The 24,191-nt window shown below is 46.3% G+C and overlaps 2 protein-coding genes across 3 annotated transcripts in view; both read left to right on the forward strand.

The window, feature by feature from the left end:
• efna2a (ephrin-A2a) overlaps positions 1 to 17,552 on the forward strand; it is a 32,413-nt gene extending 14,861 nt beyond the window's left edge. Inside the window, exons 3-5 of the mRNA XM_049740957.1 lie at positions 11,970 to 12,262; positions 14,676 to 14,739; positions 15,632 to 17,552. Coding sequence (XP_049596914.1) covers positions 11,970 to 12,262; positions 14,676 to 14,739; positions 15,632 to 15,755 — 481 coding nt within the window. The 3' untranslated portion in view covers positions 15,756 to 17,552. The remainder of the gene's footprint in view (positions 1 to 11,969; positions 12,263 to 14,675; positions 14,740 to 15,631) is intronic.
• A 1,501-nt stretch (positions 17,553 to 19,053) lies between these two features.
• LOC125981092 (synaptosomal-associated protein 23) lies at positions 19,054 to 23,288 on the forward strand. Of its 2 annotated transcripts, none has more exons than XM_049740946.1 (8): positions 19,054 to 19,210; positions 20,730 to 20,841; positions 21,466 to 21,507; positions 21,598 to 21,646; positions 21,730 to 21,847; positions 22,178 to 22,354; positions 22,486 to 22,630; positions 22,698 to 23,288. In XM_049740946.1, the coding sequence occupies exons 2-8, from the start codon at positions 20,785 to 20,787 to the stop codon at positions 22,758 to 22,760; spliced, it is 651 nt and encodes a 216-aa protein (XP_049596903.1). In that variant the 5' UTR covers positions 19,054 to 19,210; positions 20,730 to 20,784; the 3' UTR covers positions 22,761 to 23,288. The 2 variants fall into 2 exon arrangements, with proteins under 2 accessions (XP_049596903.1, XP_049596902.1); XM_049740945.1 differs by lacking the exon at positions 19,054 to 19,210 and adding an exon at positions 19,231 to 19,397.
• The last annotated feature ends 903 nt before the right edge of the window (positions 23,289 to 24,191 follow it).

Raw genomic sequence — 24,191 nt, forward strand, 5'->3', positions numbered from 1 at the left:
GGTTTTGAGTTATTAACGGAGACGCTCCTTCGATCCACGAGAATATATTGAGAACGTAGTTATTGATTGGTCAGTTGACAAATGTTAAAGCCTTGGCAGAGGTCTCGGTGGCGTTGTTGAATACACAAACTGTCTGAGAGTCGAGTTACCCGATGGCCGACGGGGATATTTTTAGTCATGAAAGAAGACGCTCTATCGATCCACCAGAACATTTTAATATCACACTTATTGATCGCTCACTTGACAAATGTTTAACCCTCGGAGGAGGAGCGCGTGTTGTTCAGATTACACTCCGCAGAGTAACAATTTATCGGGTCACCAGCACCCAATGTTGTGGTTTTGTGCAATTTACAAAATACACTTTTGATCCTAAAGAACATTTTTAGTACTTATTGATTTCTCACCTGACCATTTTTTAAGCCGTGGGAGAGGTCGGAATGATGTTGGTCAGTACAGTGAACAGGATAATGAAGTTTTGAGTTATTAATGAAACGATGCTCTATCGATTCATGAGCAAACATACATTTGTTGATTTCTCATTTCCCGTTTTTCTCAGCAACAATCGATTCCATTACTAATGGTGTTGTTTTTACTTATAAGAAGTGGAAAGGTGTCCCGCTCTGGCTCTATCTTAAGCCCCTTACAAGTTCTCTTGAGATTCACCCAAAATATTGGCAAAACCGGAACGACTCCGGGTTGGATTTTAAGGGCAAGAGAAGAGCTCCCACGCTCCAGACAGCGTCACGTGCGCGGCCATCTTTTTTTTTTGCGGCACGTGCAGGGGTCCAGGGATCACCCAGAATGCTTTGCCTGGTATTGCCCCGCTGCTCCTTTCAGAGCAAGCGAGGGCGCCTGAGAGGGCCGTCCCCTGCCAAAAGATGGGTCAGGGGCCCTCTTCGCTGCCAGCATCCTTCTTTCACCCGGGACTCTGTCTCCCGGGGCAACCCTTTCTTGTCACCCGTGTTTGTTTCTCTCGGCCCGGGTGAAAGAGGAACATGAAAGCGGGAGAGAGGGTCAGACGAGCCTCTCCAATTTCCTCTCCACGCCTAATCTGATTGGCCGTCAGAATGGTGAAAGGAGCGCCGGATTGGAGGACGCTAGCGGGGCCGGGTTTGGAGGGGGCTCCTCGTGATGAGGGAGGAATTTGGGCCCCTGTGGACGTCTTTGGGGGACGTTGAGGTGTTCACGGATGCGCTCGCCTTGCAACCCGAGCCCGCCGAGGCCAGAATTAGGTGGCCGGGAGGTGCCAACGAGGTCCGTAAACATCCGAGTACGGATCGGGCCGGCTCATGAATGGTTGCAAATCTGCGTATAATTGATGCCCATTGAAACGCATTCAAGAGACAAATAACAAAATGTTCGCAATTTAAAACGAATGAATATTCAATGTTTTCATGGAAAAGCAAGGGAAGATGATCCGACCGGCATTTGTCAATTTCAGTTTCTGGAATGCTATTTTGAGTAGGCCTTACTCCAGACAAAAAGTGTGGAAAAGATGAATGACTGCGGAATGTGTTTTGATGTCGAGTTGGGCACTCGGGGATGCGCCGAGGAAGACATGTTTGGAAAGCCCGTGAGAGCGCAAAGACGACGTTTGCGCGCTTGCGTCTTTGTATTCCGGCCGCGGTGCGTGCCCGAGATAAATAAAACATGGCGAGATGCCGTCGAAAGATAAGGAAAGACTGCTGGGGAAAGATGATTGAGAAGGTGCGGCGGGACACAAAGACTTAAAGGCTGGACTAATCCCAAAAAAAAAAAAAAAAAAAAAGAGCAACTAATGCACACGTCCATGAAGCTTCCCCTCTGAGGATGCCCAACAGCACTCCTCGTTCTGTGAGGTCCTTTGTTTGCCCAATTTCCCCCCGCCCGCGGCCAGACCCCCAATCACAGGGCCTTAATCCTAACGCCGCTCTTCCGCCGTATTAGCGACCGTGTCTCCGATTTATTCTCCTTTTCCTTCATCCTGTCCCATTACTCCTCGTTTTTTCACCTTTCCAGACTTTTTTCCAGTTGAAAACAAAGTTTGACATGATGACAGAGAAAGTGTTTGCGCCGATGCTAATACATTCTGTTTTTCTTACTTGGAAGCATCAGCCAGCCTTTTTGGGAAAATTGCATCATTCCCTTCTTGCAGTGTTGCAATGCTTTTGACTTTATTATTTTTTTTGCATGACTGGTGGTGTTCTCTGATTGGACGTCTCCCATTGTGGCACTTGCAAATGGCCTGTCGCCTCTCATCTTTAAAGCCATGTAGGTCAGCTCTCGATTTTGCGTTCTGGTGGGAGGGGAAAAAAAAAAAGAGGATATCTGAGAGAGAATATTCCAGCTATCAATCCTGTATGTGTTGCTTTCTTACCCCCCCCCCCTCCATTCTTCCCATCCATTCCATTCACAAGTGTTGGCACCGAGACAAGATGAGAGAGGGAGGGGCCGCCGGTTTAGAGGAAGAAAAGCGTATCGGTTGCACCTAGAGGGTTCGGCAGTCAGCGAGAAAGACAACAAGAACACGATGCTTCCTATGTCCGGCTATCGGCCTTGAGGGATTTGCTTTGTGTATTGAGCAAATGTTTCCTTGTTTATCAGATGCACATACCTCAGGTCAAAAATTCCCAACATGGCGGCTAAATCTTGACTTCTTCTCCTTTCTTGTCAGATGCAAAAACGATGCGAACATGATAACGCTAACACCCGCGAGCACACAGATGCTAACTGTTAGCAGCACTTATTTATGCACGGCGGGTATTCCGTAACGCTCTGATGCGTGCCGCCGCCCCGCACGAGAAGATTGGCGGGCCGTGTGCAGCCTCACGCTCCACTTGGGCACCGACGCAGACAAAGCTCCACCTGCACGTAAAATCGCTCACAGATGGGTAATTGATGCACAGCGGAAGGCACGAAGAAAAAAAAAAAAAAGCATGCACGCCGTGCATGGCGGCGACTCCAATTTCCCCGAGGTTACAGCATTTTGACATTGAACACGGCGGAGGGAAGTCGGCTATTAGCGTCCATGAAGGCTGCTAATAAGGGGCTGAGGTAAATGAGGCTGAGGTTAACGAGGAGGGGGGCTCGTGTTGGAAAACACAGGGGGGGCACGTTCACGCGGGTGAAAAGTGACTTCCAAAAAACAACAAAATGGGAGAAGCTGAGGATTTGAGCTAGCGTCGGATAGCTAGAAACTTTTAGATGCTGTCTTTCGATATTATTATTACTCCAGCCCCCCTACAAAAAAATGCTTGTAATTTCGTGTTACTGATTCTAATCGGCCGACCGCAGCGTTTCCCATGATTGGCACTCGAGTAGGCCGACCAGGTGGTTGCTCCGCAATGTTGTGCGCCGAATAGTTCTGCGAGGGCGGCATCGCGCTGTGCGGTCGGTCTGGAAGGACAACGCGTCCCTGATGGCTCGCCTCCGATTTGATTGCTCCTGATTGAGACCGAATTGTAATAAAAGGGCGGTGTATGATTTCCTGGTGAGGGAAGTCAGCTGCAGTCATTATCATGGAGAAAGTGAAAGGGGGGTAGAATCAAAGACGGGTTCGGTAAACTTTTCCTGAAGGTCGTCCTGGAGCGCGGCAGGGACGGGCCCGGGGGGAGCGCCGATCAAAGGCCCTGCTTTGTCGGCCAATCAAACGGCAGGAAGCGTGTCATCTTGGGCGGACGCGATAGAAGAAGAAGAAAGCCAGCCGGCGCGCTTTTGCTATCCCGTGAGGTGGCTCCAAGCACAAATCCTGACCTGTTTTCTTGTTTTGTTTTGTCAAATTTCACCTCCAGTGATGTTAATAATCGTCCCTGTGCTCCAAAATGAAATATGAATTACGAGTTAGTGTCATCTGAAAGTACTGGGAAACTCCACATATTCCGTGTGCGCCATTTGCAAACTTGTGATTGATTGATTGATTACATAAACCGCCCCCCATCATGGCTTCCAGGTTCACAGTTAGGCAATTTTGTGAAATTCTTTGCACAGTTAACTTTTTTTAGTACAACTATTGTTAATATTGCCTGTATTTCCACTGTCAACCACTAGATCGCGGCATATTTTGTTGCATATTGAATATTTATCTGCGTTTTTTGGAATAATTTGGGGGGTGTTAATTAACAGTAGGATATTTTTAGGGTCTAAAAGAATGAATTTGGGCAATCAAAACATTGGGGGGGCTTTTACTGTTTGCATAGTGAAGCACTATTGTTACTGTCAAGGTGCTACTCGTGCACACTAAACCAACGTTGTTGGCTACTGTTTACACAAGACCTTGCTCTGGGAAAGCGCTGCCTTGCCTCCCGCAGCAGCAGCAAGGAGATGGAGAACGAGGTGGGAGGGGGGGGGTGGGGGTGGAAGTCTGATGCAGCCCGAGGGCGGGAGCGGCGGTCACTCGGAATCAGAGATGAGGACGGAGCAAAGGAGCGAGGTGGAAAGGGAATGCGAGATGAAGGCAGAGATGGACTGGATTGGGACGGGTGGGTGGATGGAGAAAGGTGGGGGGGGCAAAGTGGAGCAATGCGGGCCACACTCAGGAACAAAGGAGGTTAGCGGGAAGATTGGCAGGAGGGGGGAGCAGAGGGCGCTGGAGAAAATAGAAAAAAGATGGAAATGGAGTGAGCAGGGATGAGTGGAGGAGGGGGGCCAAAATAATCCCAGAGTCTCCCTTTGCTTTTCTCTTTGAGGATCCTAATCTATACAAACACACACACACACACACGCACACATGCACACGCATAAGGCGGAAAGCTACATGTTGAAATAAAGTTTATTTATTTAGTGGCGAGTCTTTGTTGGGGGTCCCTGGAGGATGAGCCAAGGTCAAAACCACTTAAGAATGTCCCTTTTATACTTATGTAACCTCTCTGGCTCTCTTTTTTTGTATCTCAACTGCATACTCACACACACACACAACACACACACACACATGCACGCATACTAATGCAGCAGGGGGAGTGCATCGATTTAGCATGGTGTGCAAGATTCCCACCACTGCCCCGATATGCAGATTAAAGACGGAGCAGAACGTGTGTATACGCACACACACATACGAACACAGTCTGCTCTCCAAGCTTTTTCCCTTGCCGAGTTCAGGCGGGTTATTGTCATTATGCATATTCATTTTACGCATATTCATAATTGGTTCCAGACGTTGAGCAGTTGTGACAGTGTTTCACCAAGATGTTGCACTTGTGTGTGAGCGTTCGTGTGTGTCTGCGTCCCCCTGTTTGCTTCCCGTGAAGCCTCATCCCGATGAGGACCCTCACTGTGATTTCGGCAGCTCAAAATTTGTGCCCGACATGATAACACAATGAATAAATAATGAAAAGTACATTTTAGCCCACCAGGAGATGCGGAAGAGGGGGGGGGGGGGGGTCGGGTGCGCCGCATCTGCCCCGGCATCACACCAATCCCAGACCAGGACAAAAAAGTTTACAAAGTTTTTTTTTTAACGCTAAAAAGCATTTTTATTGTCATTCTTAAATAAAAATTTAAGTCACCGAAGGCCCAGGTAGCAAAAGAAAAGTTTCCTCGCTCTCTCTGTGGGATTAGAACTTAAGGAAAAAAAAAAAAAAATGCCAGTCACGTAACTAAAACATTGTTTAAAAATATCCCTGAAATAAGACAGGAGTGGACTGTATATAAATCAGCCTGGCGCACAAGTTGAGTGCGTTTCCTATTTTTTTGGTCTGTTCCGCACTTTGTTCATGCCCGTGAAAGCCCCCCGGCAGAAATGCGAGGGCTCCAAGCGTCACGCTCGGATCAATGCGACATGACACAAGGAAGCTTTTGGAACAGATATTTATAGACTGCGCTGGAATAAAAGCCCCCACCTCTTCGCGCCACACAATAAAGGTGGGATGTCAAGGGTGGTGCCTCACTAAAGTATATAGACAAGAACACACACACACACAAATGGACAAGTGGGGTCCTGCATTATTAGAACAACGCCATTTTGCATTTTTCATCTGTTTAAAAAAAAGGGCTCGCCCTCGTGGCTTCCATTCCGCTAGGAAAGTGGCTCAAACTATTTATAAACCTTCGGGATGACGATTGGAAAGTCGTCTCCTGTCTCGTGATTGGCAGAGAACACATGAAAGAGTCAATCCGAGCACTCGCATAAACACCTCATTAGCATTACCCCCCCCCTCCCCTCCACAAACCGTATCGTACAGTGCCACTTCCAACAATACAGTTGTCATTTTCACACACACGCGCACACACACACACACCTACTAATCCGCTGTGTGGTTGCTCAGAGGCATACCACCCCCCGCCCCCCCCTTTCTACTTCCCCCCTCATCATCATCCAAACTGTCTCCAAATAACACTTTTAACACAATAATACTTTTAGAGGGGGGCTTCAGGGTGTGTCTCTGTGCACGTGTGTGTCGATGTGTTCTTGTTTTTCTACGTTAGTGTGACCACAAAGTCGAGGCATCTTCATCTCCATTGCCGAAAAGAGTCGCTACAAATGCCCGTGCGGGAATATTAGCGTCCAAACATTGGTTCCGGCTCGCCTTTGACATTCTACCGATATTTTTCTTGAAGAAAAAGTAGTGACACGGTTAGCGTTGCACGTGTAGTAGGCTTGTTTGAATGCACATGTGCGCCTGAAAAAAAAGCCGAGCAAGCAGCGCTTAATTAATCAACATCAAAAGACGCCATTAAAAATGAATGGAACCCCGAGCAACAGTTTGGCTGGAGTGAATAATTCAGGCAGCAGCGCACCCCCATGCCCACTCATCTATTAGTCGCCATCATCATAGTGCCCCCCCCACAGGAATTGTCGGCAAACAAGTGCGGGCCGGCCGGCACTCCCGGGCCGTCGTCACTCCTCTGAGCGGAACGGCCATTAGTCTCAGCGCTGACCGCAGTTACGGGGCCGCGCTTCCAAATTAAGGCGCCCGCGCCGATTCCAATTAACGGCCTTGGAGGAGGCGCTTCTCGCTTTAATAGGAAAAGTCGCTGAGATGAGAAGATGTTGAACTCTTCAAAGTCTCCAATCCACTTTGAATCTTGAATTTACATTTAGTCCAATGGCTATGTGCGATAAATGCTAATATTAGCATTGAGTGTTAGCTGGACGCTGAACTATGTGGTACAACACAAATTTCAGCGGGTGAGGCCTCACGGCAGAGCCGAGGGTCAAAGTGCAAGAGAGGAGTAGAAAATTGTCTTCTTTTGTGAGTTTGGGTTTTTCATCTCCTTTTAAAACGGAACACAGCTTTTTTTTTTTTTCCCCCCACCAGTGGCCAAACCTTGACCCTACAAATAGGCCTGCTCTCGGGCGGCACGAGAAGAAAGGCACGCACGCAGTGACACACACACACGCACGCACGCACACAAATACACACAAGCCTCTAGCCCTTCCTTTCATTGCACACAAACGCACTCATTGCCTAGAAAAAAAAAAAAATGTCCCTGAACACAAGTTCACAGGGGGCCCTTGTAGCTGCACTTCTATCAACATCCACACAGTATAGATTCAATAATAGCAAAAATGTGAGTCACAACCTCCTATTTTTCCAAATTTATGATTGCCTTAAATGCCTCAAAAATGATTTCCAAAAAATGCACTGGTGTGTGTGTCAAAAGCGTAATGGATGGATGTTTAAGCTCGAGTAAGTGTGTGTTTGTGTGTGTTTGTGTAGACTTGTTTTGGTCACGGTGCTTGAACGCGCTGATTAATGCTCACAGAGCGATGGCAGATGGAGGGCGAGACAATAAAGTAGAAGGAGGAAGTAGAAGACGACGACAGGAAAGCGAATGGAATTGTAAAAAAAAAAAAAAAAAAAAAAAAGCTAATTTTGGTAGCTAGCTTTGTAAAGGCTGTAATGTATGCGTGGATTGGGGAGGAATGGCGTGTTTGGGTGAGGGAGGAAGGGAGGCTGGTGTTCGAATTTAGGCAGATCTGGGGCGGGGGGGAAGAGGATTTGGATTACTTGAAAAGGAAGACGAGGAAGGCAGAATTTGGGAAATGTTATTCAAGCATTGGATATGCTGCAAATAATATGAATAAATGTGGATGCTCACATGCTAACATTGTAGCCCTGCCTCATATTTATAAAATAATGGAGGCTTTTAAAGCAAGTTGTCCTTTCATGATTTCAGGTCCTGGCCTCGCGAAGTTGCCATGACAACATTTTAGCTTTATCAGCCGCTCTCGAGCTTGTTTACAGGAAATTGTCAAATTCTCAAATGGATTGAACAGTCAGGGAGCGGAGATGGGAAAACATAACAAATGTTGCTGACCTTCAATTTGCGGTTTGAATGCGTGATTGTGTTTATATCGCCACTTGACTGCTGACATGAACTTAGAATTGACGAGTTGGATTGATGCAGACTCATATTTTTTTAGGATTTGATCCAGCCCTCATTGGATTCTCCGCCAACGCGTGTTGATTGACAGCTAGAACGATGTCTTGGTAAAATCCAAAATAAATACTTCAAGCTGCCGGGATGAAAAGTAAACGGGGTTGTTTCACACCGACTGAGAGGAAAGACGACATGTCTGCGGGGTTGCTGACGGGGATGTTTTTTTTTTTTTTTTGACAAATTCCCATCACTTCGTCTTTGCCATGACTACTCCTGGTGTCTACGCCGCTCTTGTCTGTTTTTTTGAATGCCCATCCGTTCGTTGAGTGCTTACCTGCTGATGGGCGGAGTTTCGCCACCGCACAATTTGGTGACAGCTGCCGCCATCGGGAATGAAGATTGTCCCTGATGTGCTTTGTTATGTTAATTCCTCTCTTGTTGAGTGTCTGATGTTTGATTGGAAGGGCGTGTTTGACTGGCGGCCATTGAAGCCGTTAAATTTGCTTTGATGAAACCGACTAAAATGGCACTCAGCAGGTTTTCATTTGGGTTTAAAATGTATTCAAAATGGCAGCACAAGAAAAATAAATCAATACATTCTGCTAATTTTGAAAACAAACTGAAAGGGAAGGGACATTTCATACTAACCATTTCTGCAGTAAAAGAAGACAAATATTAAAAGTAAGGACCTGAAAGTGCACTAAAATCAAACAAGGTTTAGGACAACGAAGCTGATGACAAGTCACATAGTGGAAGCGACAGTGTGAAATGACGACGAGCGAGTAAACGAGTAGGAAGAAAGACCGTTAGTGAGTAAATGATGTCGAGGAGCGACGGGAGACCAGATGAAAGCGTTGCAGTTAATTGACACGGCGAGTGACGGGCGCCGGCGGCAACGTAACACTAACACACATTGGCAAAAAAACAGCCTGCGGCTTCTCCTCACCAAAAAAACACTAACGAGATGAACCATTTGCATTTTCTTCCAAAAAGTAGAAATGGGCGAGCTTGTTCCGCCATGGGATCGGCAACTACATCGGCGACGTTTTGTGGGAGCGAGAGTGATGCTCATTACTGTCAGCACCGCAAATGCTGAGCCGGTCGCTCCCGGCAGAAGTTTTATGCTTGCAGAGGTGCAACTCAAATGTCCAACTTTGCCAACTTTTTTTTTTTCTTCCCCCTGTCAGCTGGAGAACAAATATAAGATGTTCCAAAACCTAAAATAATTCTATCCACACTTGAGTTTTCCTTGAGTTTAAAAAAAGTTTTTCTTCTTCTTTTTGCTTCTGTTCAAAAAGTAAACTTTTCAATATTTGGAGTCACAACTTTGAGTTTCTTTCTACTTGTATATTGTTAGGAAGGTGCGTTACTGTGCAGGCCTCCCTAGCGTTACCAAATTGTTGCAGTATATTTCACATCTCATAAGCCATTTCGTTTGAATTTTGAGTGTTTCGGGATTCTAGTTTGGCAAGTTTAAACCTCTCAGTGTTTTGAAATTGTTCTTATCCCCGGCGGCTCTCAGTAGCTAACCTCTGCAAATAGCGGGAGCTCACTGGCTAATATTTTGTGTACGTGTGTGTGTGTGTGAGTGTGTGTTTGCAGGCAGGTGTGATAAACATTCACTTCTTCAAGCGAGAATCTTTGATCACAGTCATGCTGAGATGATGTTGCATGCCCAGACACACAAACACGTGCTAGTACCTATTTCTTGATGTCGACTTTTTGGTTAGCATTTGTTGGTTTGGATCTCCAGCGATCCATTTTGTTCATTTGAAGCTCATGCAAGCTACTAAATATATGCTAGCGGGTCAAAAAATTGGAAGCATTTTGCATGTTAAAAGAAGGCCATGCTAATGACACACGAGCAAGTGTGAGTGCATTCTCGTGTCGTTTTTGCCGATTCCGTTTTGAACGACACACACTCATGAAGCACTTTTGCACTTAGGCTACATTGTCAGCATTTTAGTAGTCTAATGCAGAACATTTTTATTATGATAAACTATTTTTTGGGTGTGTCCAGGGGACTTTAAGTTTTATTGTTATTCTTTTATTCTTTGTTTTTTTACAGCTTTATCATTATTTTAATTCTGTCAACTAAATTGTGTTACGAGGGACTTTCATTTTAATTGTCAGTTTGATTTATTCTTTATGGCAATTAAATCTGCTTTTAGGGGCTAATGCTTCTATTCCTTTTCTTCTTCTTATGATCATTGCACCGTGTAAAGTGCCCTTTGGCGGTTCTTCAATTCTCACGTTTAGTGCGCTAGCAGCTAAATTGGCCGTATTTTATTCCAAACGACTTGAAAGTACGGCCGGCGCTCGTACGTCTTCGTACGGCGATCCACTGCGGCGAGCGCTTAAGTGGCTGCGGATTGGCGTGCATCACAATCAACAGGCGCGATGGACACCAGCACAAATTGAAATGAACCAGAGGGGGAAACGAGAGGCCTCGGCACTGGCGAGCTTTATCCCATCTGCTTCCTTCTCACATTCCACGCAATCTCATTATCCCGCCGCTTCTTCTATTGTGCCGCCGGCCGGTTTCTCCTTCCTCGCAGATTTCCCCCTAAAGTGCGTTTAATGGCATTTGATTGGGAGAGCCGAGAGGATTGAGCCCAGCTCCCGGCGGCCGGATCAATGCCTCCAAATGATCCGTTGCCTCGTTCCTCCTCGCGCCCGGCGAGGCGTGAAGGCGCTCATTTCACATCCAGCTCGCTTCCACCGCTGGCCCTGCGGGAAAGCCACCGCCGTCGTTTCTTGAGAAGGATAATTCGTCCCAAAGCCCAATAGCCGGACCTGAAATGTCTCCATCGCCGACGATCAATGACTGTCAAGGAGAGAGAGAGGGAAAAAAGTGAATTTATTTAAGAAGAACCTTCAGCGGTGCACTTGTTTGGCTGACGACTTGATCTTGGGTGCGAAAGAATGTCGGGCAAGGCGCAGTGATGGCGCCAAGCAGAATATTGTCTTTTTTGACCTTGTAGACAACCAAATGAAAGATTTCACCCTCCTCCTTCATGACGCTTCAATTTCTAAATTTAGAGCTCGCCACATTGGTGAGTTTCTGTGTTCCTGAGCGAATCCGAAAGAGACTCAGTGGTGCCAACTGCTGGCCAGTTTTTTTATTCTTTAACTTTGCAGGGTTTGTTCTTTACGATCGACTCAGACCTGGCTCCTTCCATTTCCATAAAAAAAAACAAGACAAGTTCAATCATTTTGCTCGTGCTGACATTTACATTTTGTTTTCATTTCTTTCTTTTCTAATCTGTTTATTTCTGCACTCAACATGACCTCTGTTTGTCAACCCCGGCTCACCTGCTTCCATTCCACATGCGAATCGTCTCTAATGAAGCGTCGCTTTATTACACCTGAACCGAAGAAACTTTTGCCGCGAGGGATCGTCATTGATTTTCTTCTTTTTCTAATCAAAAGCCTCCACCGGCTGCTCTGAGTCTTTTTTTTATTTAGTTTGTTTGAAAGTGTTTATTGACGTGACCTCCAGCTGACGGCTGTATATCTGGGATGGCGTTATCATGGCTAAAAAAAGCCTCCGATGCAGTTTCATGGGAATTTGACAGAATTTTCTATTCGTTTTCTCCCATGGGAAATTTATCAATACACTACAATCAAACATAAAATGAAAGAAAATTGAAAACAACTTTCAATTTCAGGTTCTGGCACGGGGAGTACCGGGTGGCGGTGAACATCAACGACTACCTGGACATCTACTGCCCGTACTACGAGGGCCCTCCCAGTCACGGGCGCATGGAACGCTACATCCTCTTCATGGTCAACCACGAGGGCTACGCTAGCTGCCAGCACCGGCTGCGCGGCTCCAAGCGCTGGGAGTGCAACCGGCCCAGCGGCGCCGACGGCCCGCTCAGGTTCTCCGAGAAGTTCCAGCTCTTCACGCCCTTCTCGCTGGGCTTCGAGTTCAGGCCTGGACACGAGTACTACTACATCTGTACGTGCCCAGTGTGTTTGTGTGTGTGTATGTGCAATTATTAGCATTTTTTTTTTTATTTAAAGGGAAGGTCCTTCAAAGCACAAACCAGAAAATGATTTGATTGAATCATAATTTGTTTTTTTTAGTGACTCTTTGCCCCTCCTGACATCGGATTTTGACTGCTCCACACTTGAAAAATGCAAGTGTGTGGGTGCGAGTGTGTTTGCTACGCCCGCCGCCGCTCTGCATGCATTTGTAAACATTATGTAAATATGCAATCAACGCGAGCAACTCAGCACGCTCAAGACGTAAACACGGCTGCCATCTTTCTTTCTCTGGCTGCTTTTCCTCCGTCAGCTCACTTTGTAATCATTTTCTTATTATCGCAGTTGATGCGCTTTAACAACGGAGGTGTTTGTGTCACAGATGGGGGTCCTGCGCACCCCACCGCCTCCCTCCCCTGTCATTCATGATGTCAATTGGAAATATGCTACAATATAAAAAAAAAAAAAAGCAAGGCGGGGGTAATCACTTTGAAAGCTTTTTTGATGGACTGATTTCAACACTTGTTTGGAAGCACTTGAACAAGGCTTCAAAGACGCCTGGCCTGCCCGGAGTAAAATAAATAAATAAATTCATTCATAGATAAATACATAGAAACAAAAAATATTCAGTAAAAATACTGGTAAGATGGAAAATAATGGCAAGTGTTGGTAACAATGGAAAATATTCCCAAAAAATGAAAGCAAAAAAAGGAAAAATTAAGTAACATTTTTAATTGCATCAAATTGTCAAGATAATGTTTCAAAAATTATAAATAAATATGGAAAAAAAATACTGCAACTTAAAATTAAATGTTAATGATATGAAAATCCGAATTTTACATATTTGAATGAATGCCAAATAACCACCTGATGCCTGAGTTGCGCTTTTCCCACTCCACACATGCACACACATGCTTTTGTTCCCAATTGGCCCGGTGGGCCCCCTGGGGTTGTATAGTCGCCAACTTGGGTATTGTATTACCACAAATCCCCCAAGGGTTTGGGCATATTCCTTAAAAAAAAAAAAAAAAAGGCAGAGTCTTTGCAGAAGTGTGTGCAGTAGTAGTGGGGGGAGTTGCCGGGTCAGTTGTCAAGTGATTGTGAGTGCGTGAAAGGCCGTGTCCATCATCTTGACAAGCAGACATGCACTTTGCTCTCTGACACACACACACACACACACACACACACACACACACACACACACAGGTCTTTATTCCTGTGTGTGTGCGATGTATGTTCTGATAAAAAAAAAAAAAAAAAAACATTGATTTTTTTTTCTCTGTGATTCATGACCTGGTGCCTGGATGGTTTGCGTGTGCGCGCACAAGTGTGTGCACGTTGGTCATGCGGCTGACATGTTGACAGGTTGGAAGGGCCCCTCCCTCCCTCCCCCCCCCCCCCCCCACCTCTGTTCTCCCAGCTGCCCTCTGATGAGCCTGAGTGACTCTCAATGGGCTTTCAGGACACGTCGCGATTGTGGATGTGCTGGGAAAAGGAAGCAGCGGGAGGGAGCGCTGATAAGAGATGGGCAAAATGCAACAAAAGTAGAATTTGGCGCAGGGGTGAGGTCAGGTCGTGTCACAATCGGTGAACAATAATTCAGAATCAGTAATTGACGGGAACCAGAGTTTGCAGTCACACTTCATTTCTTTTTTTTGCATTTGGGGTGTAATTGCATTGTCGTCCAATAGATGGAAGCACACTATTTACTTTGTGTGAATTTGAAAAGAAGCATTTCAGCTCCGCCCACGCACGTATAAAACAACCCAGACCGCCTTAGTGACAGATATTCCATCTTCATTCTTCAACGGGGCGACTTGAGGTAGCGTGGAATTTATGTTGATGTCTCGCTGTTTAATCTTCATGAGCGTCATCATTAAAGTCTTCTCTAATGACTGCGCAAGCCTTCAATGAAGACAAATGAGCGAGTGATGATTTACTCTTCACGTACGGTTTAACTTAATGAGGCGGCGTGTCAAACGGTGGAACGGCCGAGTTTATTTATGTCATCAGTCATTTGTAGCGGGAATTGATTGTTTGCAATAACGTCGTTTTCAATCTACCAGATGAATTATTAAATCACCGAGCTTTTTTTTTTTTTTTACAAGCCCAATCTAATGTCTGATTGTTCAAAACAAAAAAGGTTTCACCGATTGACATCAAATTGTTTAGACATTTAAATCATAAAAGGAGCCACAAAAAAGTCTAAACAGGAAGTCGGCCATTTTGGTTTGAAGTAGCCATTTTGGACCAATTCCAGGTCTCTAACATTTTCTCTCTCCACGCCATCTTACATGGGCGGAACATGCCATTAAAATTGTCAGCCATTTTGAGGATTCCGATATCTGTATCTCTTGAAGTAATCACTGCTTTGGATCTCTTTGCAGCAACTCCTCATCCGAACCACGTGGGCCGAGCGTGTCTCAAGCTGAAGGTGTATGTCAGACCTCCTGGTGAGTCACCGCACACACCCAAACACAAAAAGATCCAGACTGGCCAGCGCTGTTAGATAAAAGGTTCCGATCGAATGCCTCGGTTCAAAGTCGATGCTCTGATTTGGGGAGAAACCAGACAAGGAACTAACTGTGAGGCATCATGCTGAGTGCTTTGTCTGCAATTATATTAGTAAGCAAAAGCGCAATTGATTGTAGAACTCCGCCTTTGAGTCTTCAGTGTTGTCTTTGATTCTGTAATCTACCCCGATGGAGCAATGCGGTGAATGTAGGTCATGTGGCAGGAAGCTGTTACGCAACTCTTATTTTGAAGGTCTACCAGTGCGAGCTGGATGTGCAGCATCCAACCTGCCTGGTAACTCGCCTCCCTTGATGGTGACACACTTTGAAGATGTCAGTGGGAGGAAAAGGGGGGAGGACATGTGTGTGTGCCAGCTTTCCAGGCTTTGGATGGTTTTCCTTCCTTCCAAATGACTGAAACGACATCAATTCCGTTGCTTGGATTCTGGAGTGATATGTGTCTGTCATTGCGACCCGTCTCGCGTGGCAAGTAGCGGCACGGTGCATTTACAAGTGGCTTGTGTGTGTGTCAGCTCTCTGCTCCAGATTCGGCGAGTCTCTGTGATTAAACTGTAATTAGGTTGGTTAAACCCCCCGCAGAGCTGGGCTGCCTTCGCCTCCTCCCGCCTCTCGTCGCTCTCCTCTTGCAGCCAGAGTCGCGTTTGCCTTTTCCCACCGATGATTTCACTAAGCCATATGCTCGAGTTGGGTTTGGAACCGGTTTAAATCCTGGTCTGGTCGTTCATATTGCAACAAGTCAATTCCCAAACGTATTTGCCGATTTTTGGTGGGATCGGATATTTTGTCGCCTCTGGTTTGTGTGTTTCAGATGGCTCGGGATACGATTCCCCGGAGCCCTTCCTGACCGACGGCGGTCCGAGCCGGAGAGCATACTCGGCGACCCCTCTAGCCGCTCTAGCCTGGCTGCTGCTGGGACTCTTCTCCTGGCAGTGACCCCCCCCCCCCACCCCCAACTCACCCTCTTCCTGGAGCTCCTGCCTCGGGATGCCAGGCTGGGCCGGGCAGGACAGGGCTGGCTGTCCCTCCCTCGAAACTCCACCCCCACCCCTCAGGGAAGCCCTTTGACCCCTGCTCGCCCCATCCACCTCCCCTTCCCACCCCCACTTGTCTACAATGCGACCACCAGCCACCACCACTGCCAGCCCCCCCCGTCCCCGCCCCCTTTGCGGGCCTGGCGAGTCTGCAGGGTGGACCAGATTTGTTGCACTCTGGGAAATGTCCTCTCACTCGTATCAGGATCTTCTTTGGATGTGACGATCGACCAGGTAGATGTAGCCGTGGATACGATTCAACTTGTCATCCATCCAGGTCGGCCCGGATGCACAAAACAGTTTTTGTACTCCCAAAGCCGGAAGCGCAAGTAGCCATGCCCGCATTTTTTTTTGTACAAGCTAATCCAATTGCCGTCGACTAAACAGAACCGGATCACACGAGTGCACGGTGACAACTTTGTAAACTCGTGGGTGGGCCCGGCGAGGTCTGGTGTATATTTTCAGCTGGGACGTCTTCTTGTCTTGTGTGTTGTTTCTAAACGAAAGCATTTATCACCGCCTGCTCTCAGCACGGGCGCAGTCTGCACTTGTCTTAGTCCAACGGGTCGGGTGACTTCCGGAACCATGACTTTACTCCCGTATGAATGTACCACCGGTCACCCACCTCTTTGTGTATGTGTTTCGTTACGACTGCGCTCACTTCTCTCAGACCGGCGAGGTCCAGGAGGGGAACGGGTTCTCGGGACCGGGAGGTGTTGTTTTATTTTTTTTAAATGGCGGTTCGGGTCAGGGGATGAAGAGAAGAGGTGGCGACACGCAAGTTGCATGACCACTGTGAAACCCTCAGAACAATCTTGTTTGTATCGATGCTCTATTTTTTCATGGGGGGAACCGGAAGCACTCTACCGCCACTCTCGGTCCTCCCGAGACTTTCTAAGAGGATGCTCTCTCTTCACGCCGTCCACGTGGTAGTTCAGGGAGTATCCAGAATGGCAGATCCGACGGACCCACTCGGTGAAAACAAACTGAACCATCCGAGAGACTCAACCGGACCGCAGCGGACGTTGACGCTTATCCCGGTCTCGCCTCCTGAAACCTGGCTGAAGAGAAGGAAGCGCGTGGACTGTGGCGTGTGTGCTAGCTCCACAAACACACATACACACATATGTACACACTTCTCACACACATGCAGTCGTCTTGGGTAGCCTTCGTGGTTTAATGTCAAAAGATTGGGGCGGGGAGGTTGTTGCTGGGAAGGAAACATGGAAGAGCAAAGCACTGTGAACACACACATGCAGATAAACACGTCAGCCTGTCCTCACAAGAATTTAGTAGGATTTCCTACAAAATCCAATTAGTAGAAAAGTGACAGTTTTTACATGGTCATTTTATGGAAATAATCTCTTATTTTAAAACGGTAGCATCTTTCTGACAAGTTCATGTCAGCCATTTTGATGGACTGTGATTTAAGACAAGGCAGATGCAATTTCCCACTAATTTCTTGTGAGTTGGGGATGAGATGTAGAAAAGCACACGATACAAGGCACGCACACACACACAAACAAGGGGAAGCACCTCCTTCCCGGTTTCCTCTTATTTTTGTAGCATTTAAAAAAAATCACTGTTAAGGATTCCTGCGAGGAATGCAGTGGTGGGAGGGTGAGAATGAGAGTAGCCTGTGGAAGATTAAAACAAACAAACAAACAATAAAAATGAAAAAGACGCGTCTTTTATCCCACCGGTGCCATCTTTCTGTTGTGCTTGTCTTGTTATTGATTCTGTGCCTGTTTTAGGTTTGGAAGGATGCTGTGTTTGGCAATTAGGCCAACAATTGCAACACGCTTTTTTTTTAAAAGAGTCATTTTGGCAATGGAAAGAAGCCTGTTGCACGTTGCTAAATGAATGCTTCATTGAAAATTGGCCATGGTAATTTGAGCTTGTTTTTCCATATGATGGGCAAAGTTGGCTGCGTTCCAACCGGAAGTGGGCCTGCAAATGAACAGATGCGCTTCCTGGGATGAGAATGGAAACTCATCATTTCTTATTACCGCGCGTAAGGTAAACACGCTGCCGTTCCCCGTCCAATCCATCATTTCATTATTTTACCCCCCCCCCCTTTCCACCTCTCTCCTTTTTAATTGGATTTGCATGTGGAACAATAATTGGCAGGAGGAGATTTTTGGCCAGGAAAGCGTCAGTTTGGGCGACAGCCAAGGAAGGAACGCCAGCAAATACAGATGGCAACGTATCTTCAGTTCTTTTTTCAACATTTTTACTCCCCTGTTTGTTTCCTCGCTCTCGTTTCAAGACAATAGACTAATTCCTTCTTCCTCTTCTGCTTTCACTTCCTTTTTTTTTTTCAACGGAATTATGGAATTAGGGCAGCGCTCCCCTCCTTGTTAATGAGCAAGACCGTGATGAAAGAGCTTGATCTTGAACGTGCCATCTGCAGCCACACATCCATACATTGTATACCTTAGAGGGAATAAGTTGCTATTCAAGCACTGGCGGATATGGCGTGAGATGATAAAACGTCAGGAAAAAGTTGAGTAAGAACACACGCGCGCGCGCGGGTCCAGATGGGGCCGTGTGTTGTTGCTGAATAATGCATGTTATGTAGACTCTATAAAAGATACATGGCAAGGCAGAGCTCTGCACCTTTTAACACTGAATGGATAGAATGGTGCAAAACATACAACATTAAATGTGAAGCGATGCTAAAGCATGTCACAAATTCATGAATTTGAGTTTGTGGTTCGACCCTGCTGTTGCAATGATCATTTTTGATTTCACCTCAATTACTAACAGTACCAAATATTTAGGGCATTACGTCACACACTATGATGTTACTATTTTTTCTTGGATCAATTTGACTATTTTTTCTTGGGCCAATTTGGACACAAAACAGCTAGTTAGATTCAACGCAAGAGGAGCCCCCCCACCCCCTTTAAAAAAAAAAAAACTACATCGACGTGGCCTAAAAGGAAGTGTAGTTGAAGGGTAGATACTGCCCTCGTGTGGAGAAAAACGGCAACTCTTCTGCTCTCTGGAGAAGTTTTGATTCTAGATATTGGACGTTTGAACATAGAACCTAGCGTCCAATACAATATTTTTATCCTGATTGAAATTACTGTTCGTTATTTAAAGTGACTGTTAAAATAAAGCACTAATCATTAAAGCAACCGTCGTCAAAATCGAGAAATTTCCGACGGTCCTTGGAGGTAGCGCCTCTTGGCAACTCGCGCGCGCGTTGCATACGAGCGTACGTGCGCGTGGCCGAGGAAGAAGTGAGGCGTAGTGAAGGAATCCCGAAAGTTAGCGCTTTCGCAAAGTTCACATACCTGACTCCAGGAGGAGTTGCCGGCTCAAAAACCTCGACACGGGGAGGGTTTCACGGTAAGTACTGACCGCCCTCGAGTGACTTTATCGGCTTTTCGCCCCGTCCGCCGGCGTTGTTTATTTGGGTGGCGGCGTGAGGGAAAAGCGGAACTAGCTTTAGCCGACTAGCTTCTCCAGGTCGCCTCCGTGGGACGACTTTGCTCGTATCCAAGCCGGTTGTCGACGGCCACTCTACAAGTACAATGTAAGGTACTTTTTTGTGTCTTTTTATAACAGTCGATACGATTATTTTGAATGTTTGGGTTTGAACCTGTTTACTTTTAATGTCGTATTTGTTTGATCACGTTCAAGCACGTCATTCACGCTAACGTCACCTGTATCAAGTTTTTTTCCCCCTTGCTAGATCAATAAATAGCCCTTTTAAATTAATTAAATAACCCTAATTTGAAAACTTCTATCTTGTTTCCCTTAATCACCCCCCCCCAAACATGAATTATAGTATTTTTGTTTCTGTGTAGTTAAGATTCTAAAGTATTCCCTAATTATTTACATCAATGCCGCCTGAGAGTTAAAAAGCACTTATTGAGGTGAATTCTGTAAAGTTTTGCGTGGGTAGAAAACAGTAAAGACGTCATTGTGTAGCGCACCAAGATCTGGAGGAACAGGTTTGGGTAGAAGAACCAGAACTTGGAGGACATGAGCCTTGTTTGCATTGTTTGTTCAGAGTCATGAGGGCCAATTGAAATCGTTTTTTGTATAAATCTTGGGTTCTTAAAAACAAATAGTGCAACTAACTCTTAAATTTAATAATAATGTGAAAAGAAGCAGCTCTTTAAAAAAAATAAAAAAAATCCTCTCGACAAGCAGATGCTCCCTTTTCCGTTTTGCTTTTTCCATTCAAAGTGCCGTCGCTGCAGTTTTGACTCCGAGGGAAACGTTGGCAAAGGAAGCGAAGGAAGCAGAATTCCTCCACAGTTTCCTCGCTCCCCCGATGGTCTTGTAGAGTTTTTGTTGTTTGTGTGCCAAAATGTGCCAACTGTCGCATTGATTGGGGGGGAAAGACTACATAAGCAGTGACTTTGAACACTTGGCAACATCCTCTGAAGAGAGCAAGTCGGGGCTTGCTGATGTGGTTTGATTACTTTTAGACGTCTGCAAACGGCTTTTAACGGTCACAATCCGCCTGGATTGCATTTTCTCTGCCGTAAATCCCTCACGAGACAAGTTAAACGTTGACTTAAAGCCATGAAAGAACGAAGCCAGCCGATCACGAAGAAAGCGCGCGTCGAGAGCCAGCCCGGCAAAAAGCAAAAGATATGAAAGGGGCCTTGTTGTGACATCCCAAACGTTCACTCGTGGGAGGAAGTTGCAAGTTGGCTTTCCTCGAGCAGCCGATCACTTAAAGCAAAATCGACTAAAGCAGCTCACCTATTTCCTCGTACTAAAATTCCGAGCGCTGAGTGTAAGCCAAAAATCTGGCGCTCCAGTACATACTGAGCGCGATAAGAGAAGAAAAAAATGTGACCTAGAATTTGTTTATTCCTTTGACTTGAGCTCTCTTTGTGTCCCGTCTCAGGCCGCAAACGATCGAGCTCAGCGCCAAGGGTGGAGCGTCCAAACTGGACAGCAACATGGACAACATGACGGTGGAGCAGATTGCCGCCAGGGCCAACCAAGTGACGGATGAGGTAAGGAAGGCATCGCGAGCAGGAAACTGATCCTATCTGCAAATTGCAGACACCGAAAGCCCTGATGAATATTCGCAACGATCCTGCTAAGCTGCCTTGAGTCAACGCTCGACATTTGTAACGTGTACAAAAAATGTCCCACTGACAAACTGTATTGTCGAGGGCATAGTCGGACGAGACTTCTCCTGTTTGCAAGTTGCGCGTGTGCTCGATGATGTCGTCTTGTTCTGTCTCTCTCTTCCTTCCTTGTGCCTACGCCTGCTTGGCAGACGTCTTGTCGCCTTCTGCTCAGTGGAGGTCAGAAACCAGTTAACTCACTCTCGATGTCATCTTTATTCATTTTATATTTTTATTCACATATTGAAATGATCTTTTTTGGAAGAATCCGACCAGGGCCTTTTTTGAAACCTCGACTTTTTTATTTTTTTGTCTTGTAGCATAATTGCCCAAGTCATTTTGAACTCATAGTTTGCTAAAAAATAGGAGCAACCACATTCCAGGTTCTTTGCATGCACCTTGTTTTCTATTCCTCACACTTTTGTCACCTTAGGGAAGAAACGTTGGGTTCGTTTGGAAATATGAATTAAGAATCCAAAATGAAATGTATGCATGTGATGTCTGCAGTCGCTGGAGAGCACGCGCAGGATGCTGCAAATGGCCGAGGAGGTGAGAAAAGCGGCCTGATTGCTTTCCTGACCGAGCAAACAGAATTGAATGAAGCTTCTGACATCCTGTCCTGCTTTTTGCTGTTTGCAGAGCAAAGAAACCGGCATCAAAACCATGGTGATGTTGGACCAGCAAGGAGGTGTGTATGATGCTTGACACCCTTGCCGCTCAAATTTTGGCCACGATGGCGGTTGACGGCAAGCGGCCCACTGGTTCTTTCAGAGCAGCTGAATCGCGTGGAGGACGGCATGGACCAGATCAACCAGGACATGCGGCTAGCTGAGAAGAACCTGACGGACCTCTCCAAGTGCTGCGGACTTTGCATCTGTCCGTGCAACAGGTACGCCGCCTCTGCTGACAAACGTACTCATGACACATTAACTGTTGTGTCTGTTAGATTTGAAGCAATCAGTCTCATCACACAAATATGAAAGCAGTTGATTTGAGAATTGTGTATGAAACTGCATTGAGCTAAAAAGTAACGCAAAAGTTTGGTGAGGCTTTTTGCAAACATGACACTCGTAACATCGACAACCGCTCTTCCCAAAACACGCTCGCATTGAAGCCAAGGATTCTTTGACGATTACCAAAAGATGAGGTAGGGGAAGGGCTTTGTCCTGCGTGTGCTTTACGTTCTCCCTCGCCGGTTGTGACGCCGTGCCCCCCCTAGGGTGAGTTCCATCGAGAACGACTCCCGATACAAGCGCACGTGGGGCATCGGCGGCGGACTCGACAACGAAAGCAACGGCGACGGTTCCAAAGTGGTGATAAAGCAACCCGCCGGCGTTCACAACGGTCAGGCCGGCCAAGTCAACGCGCCGCCACCGACCGGACCTTACATCAAGAGGTCGGTCTTCCTTCCACCTTTTGTCCTTTTCCTTGCAGGATGGGGAGGGGGGGGGGGTGAGATGAGGTCAGATGTTTATTGTTGGAAAATGTAAATGCCATGCTGGCGCGGTGACTTGAACGCCATTGCAGGATAACCGACGACGCCCGCGAGGACGAGATGGAGGAGAACCTAAACGCCGTCGGCGGCCTCATCGGCAACCTGAAATCCATGGCGATGGACATGGGCACCGAAATCGACAAGCACAACAAACAGATCGACCGGATCACTGATAAGGTGACGCTCAAAATCCGACTCATTTTTCATGAGCGGCATTCACCAACATTGTTTTGATTGCTTCCAGGCGGACATGAACAAAGTGCGCATTGACGAAGCCAACCAGAGAGCCACCAAGCTCATCAACTAGGCAGCAGCTCGCTCTGCGGAGCGCCAAATCGGAAATGTATACGGGATCGGTCACCTACTTTTGCTTCAGAAAGTGTAATGACCGCTTTTCACAATGGCCACGTCTCCTTTCTCACCATCGCTCTGCATCATCTACCTGTGGACTGATTTCGACGCCCCCCCCCCACACACACACACACATAAAATGGCCCTCCGTGTAATTATTACTGTATGTGTATAACTTCCACGATGCATCTATTTAATTCTTTCAAGCAGAGCTGTGAATGAAATCCTCTGATTTTTTATCTATTTAATGTGCTTCACGCGGCGGAGCGACAAGCTAACGCCCCGTCGACGGGATTTCTGCGTGGATTGTCATGTACATAATTCTTGCTAGCAATCAGCCTGCTAGCATTCAGGTCTTGTGATCAGTACGCGGCCGCTCCCCGTGTAAATATGTTCGCTCAGCTACAAAAAAAAAAAAAAAACTTCCTTTGTTGAGAAACTTTGTCCAATTGTTTGTACTCAGTAATAAAGCTACAAAACTGTCTCTTGTTTATTAAATTGTTTGTTCTCTCACGTGACTAAGAAGCCACATCAAGTCCAAATATTGTTTTATACATATGCATCACGACCCTGGTGAAAGCACGCAATATTTCAATTTTTTTAAAGAACTCGCCTACTTCCTTCTCATGCATACACACATACAATCAGCAAGGTGGCGCAATTTGAGAAGACTTCTTTACAGAGATTACAATTAGAGAAACCTTGAATAGAGTGAAATGGAACAGAGTGGCAATTGTATTGACAATATACTGTACATGCAAGGCAGTATGTTCCAAAACATATTGGAACGCGGCCCCTAAGACTAGAGCTTGACACCTGTGACCTTTGACCATGATATTTCCCTAATAAAGTGGCCTGTTATTAGGTACACTTGAAAATGGCGGTGTACCTAATGGAGTGTCCGTGTGAGTCCCTCGTTAAGTGCAGGTGCGTGAAAACTTTTAGCTCTTTTTGAACGTGAAAGTGGCTAAAAGTTTTCCCGCACCTGCACTTAACGAGGGTCACTTGGAAAACATGTTGGAACGCGGCCCGGAGGACTAGAGCTTGAGACCTGTGACCTTTGACCATATTTCCCTAATAAAGTGGCCTGTTATTAGGTACACTTGAAAATGGCGGTGTACCTAATGGAGTGTCCGTGTGAGTCCCTCGTTAAGTGCAGGTGCGGGAAAACTTTTAGCTCCTTTTGAACGTGAAAGTGGCTAAAAGTTTTCCCGCACCTGCGCTTAACGAGGGTCACTTGGAAAACATGTTGGAACGCGGCCCCGAGGACTAGAGCTTGAGACCTGTGACCTTTGACCATATTTCCCTAATAAAGTGGCCTGTTATTAGGTACACTTGAAAATGGCGGTGTACCTAATGGAGTGTCCGTGTGAGTCCCTCGTTAAGT

Source organism: Syngnathus scovelli, chromosome 14 (assembly GCF_024217435.2).
Source record: "Syngnathus scovelli strain Florida chromosome 14, RoL_Ssco_1.2, whole genome shotgun sequence".
In the NCBI taxonomy this organism is placed as follows: Eukaryota; Metazoa; Chordata; class Actinopteri; order Syngnathiformes; family Syngnathidae; genus Syngnathus; species Syngnathus scovelli.

What these genes read in the sequence shown, in the direction of transcription:
- LOC125981092 (XM_049740945.1), top strand. An exon ending in GATGTTGGACCAGCAAGGAG is followed by an intron (nt 21,647 to 21,729) that starts GTGTGTATGATG and finishes TGGTTCTTTCAG; the next exon opens with AGCAGCTGAATCGCGTGGAG. An exon ending in ACCGGACCTTACATCAAGAG is followed by an intron (nt 22,355 to 22,485) that starts GTCGGTCTTCCT and finishes ACGCCATTGCAG; the next exon opens with GATAACCGACGACGCCCGCG.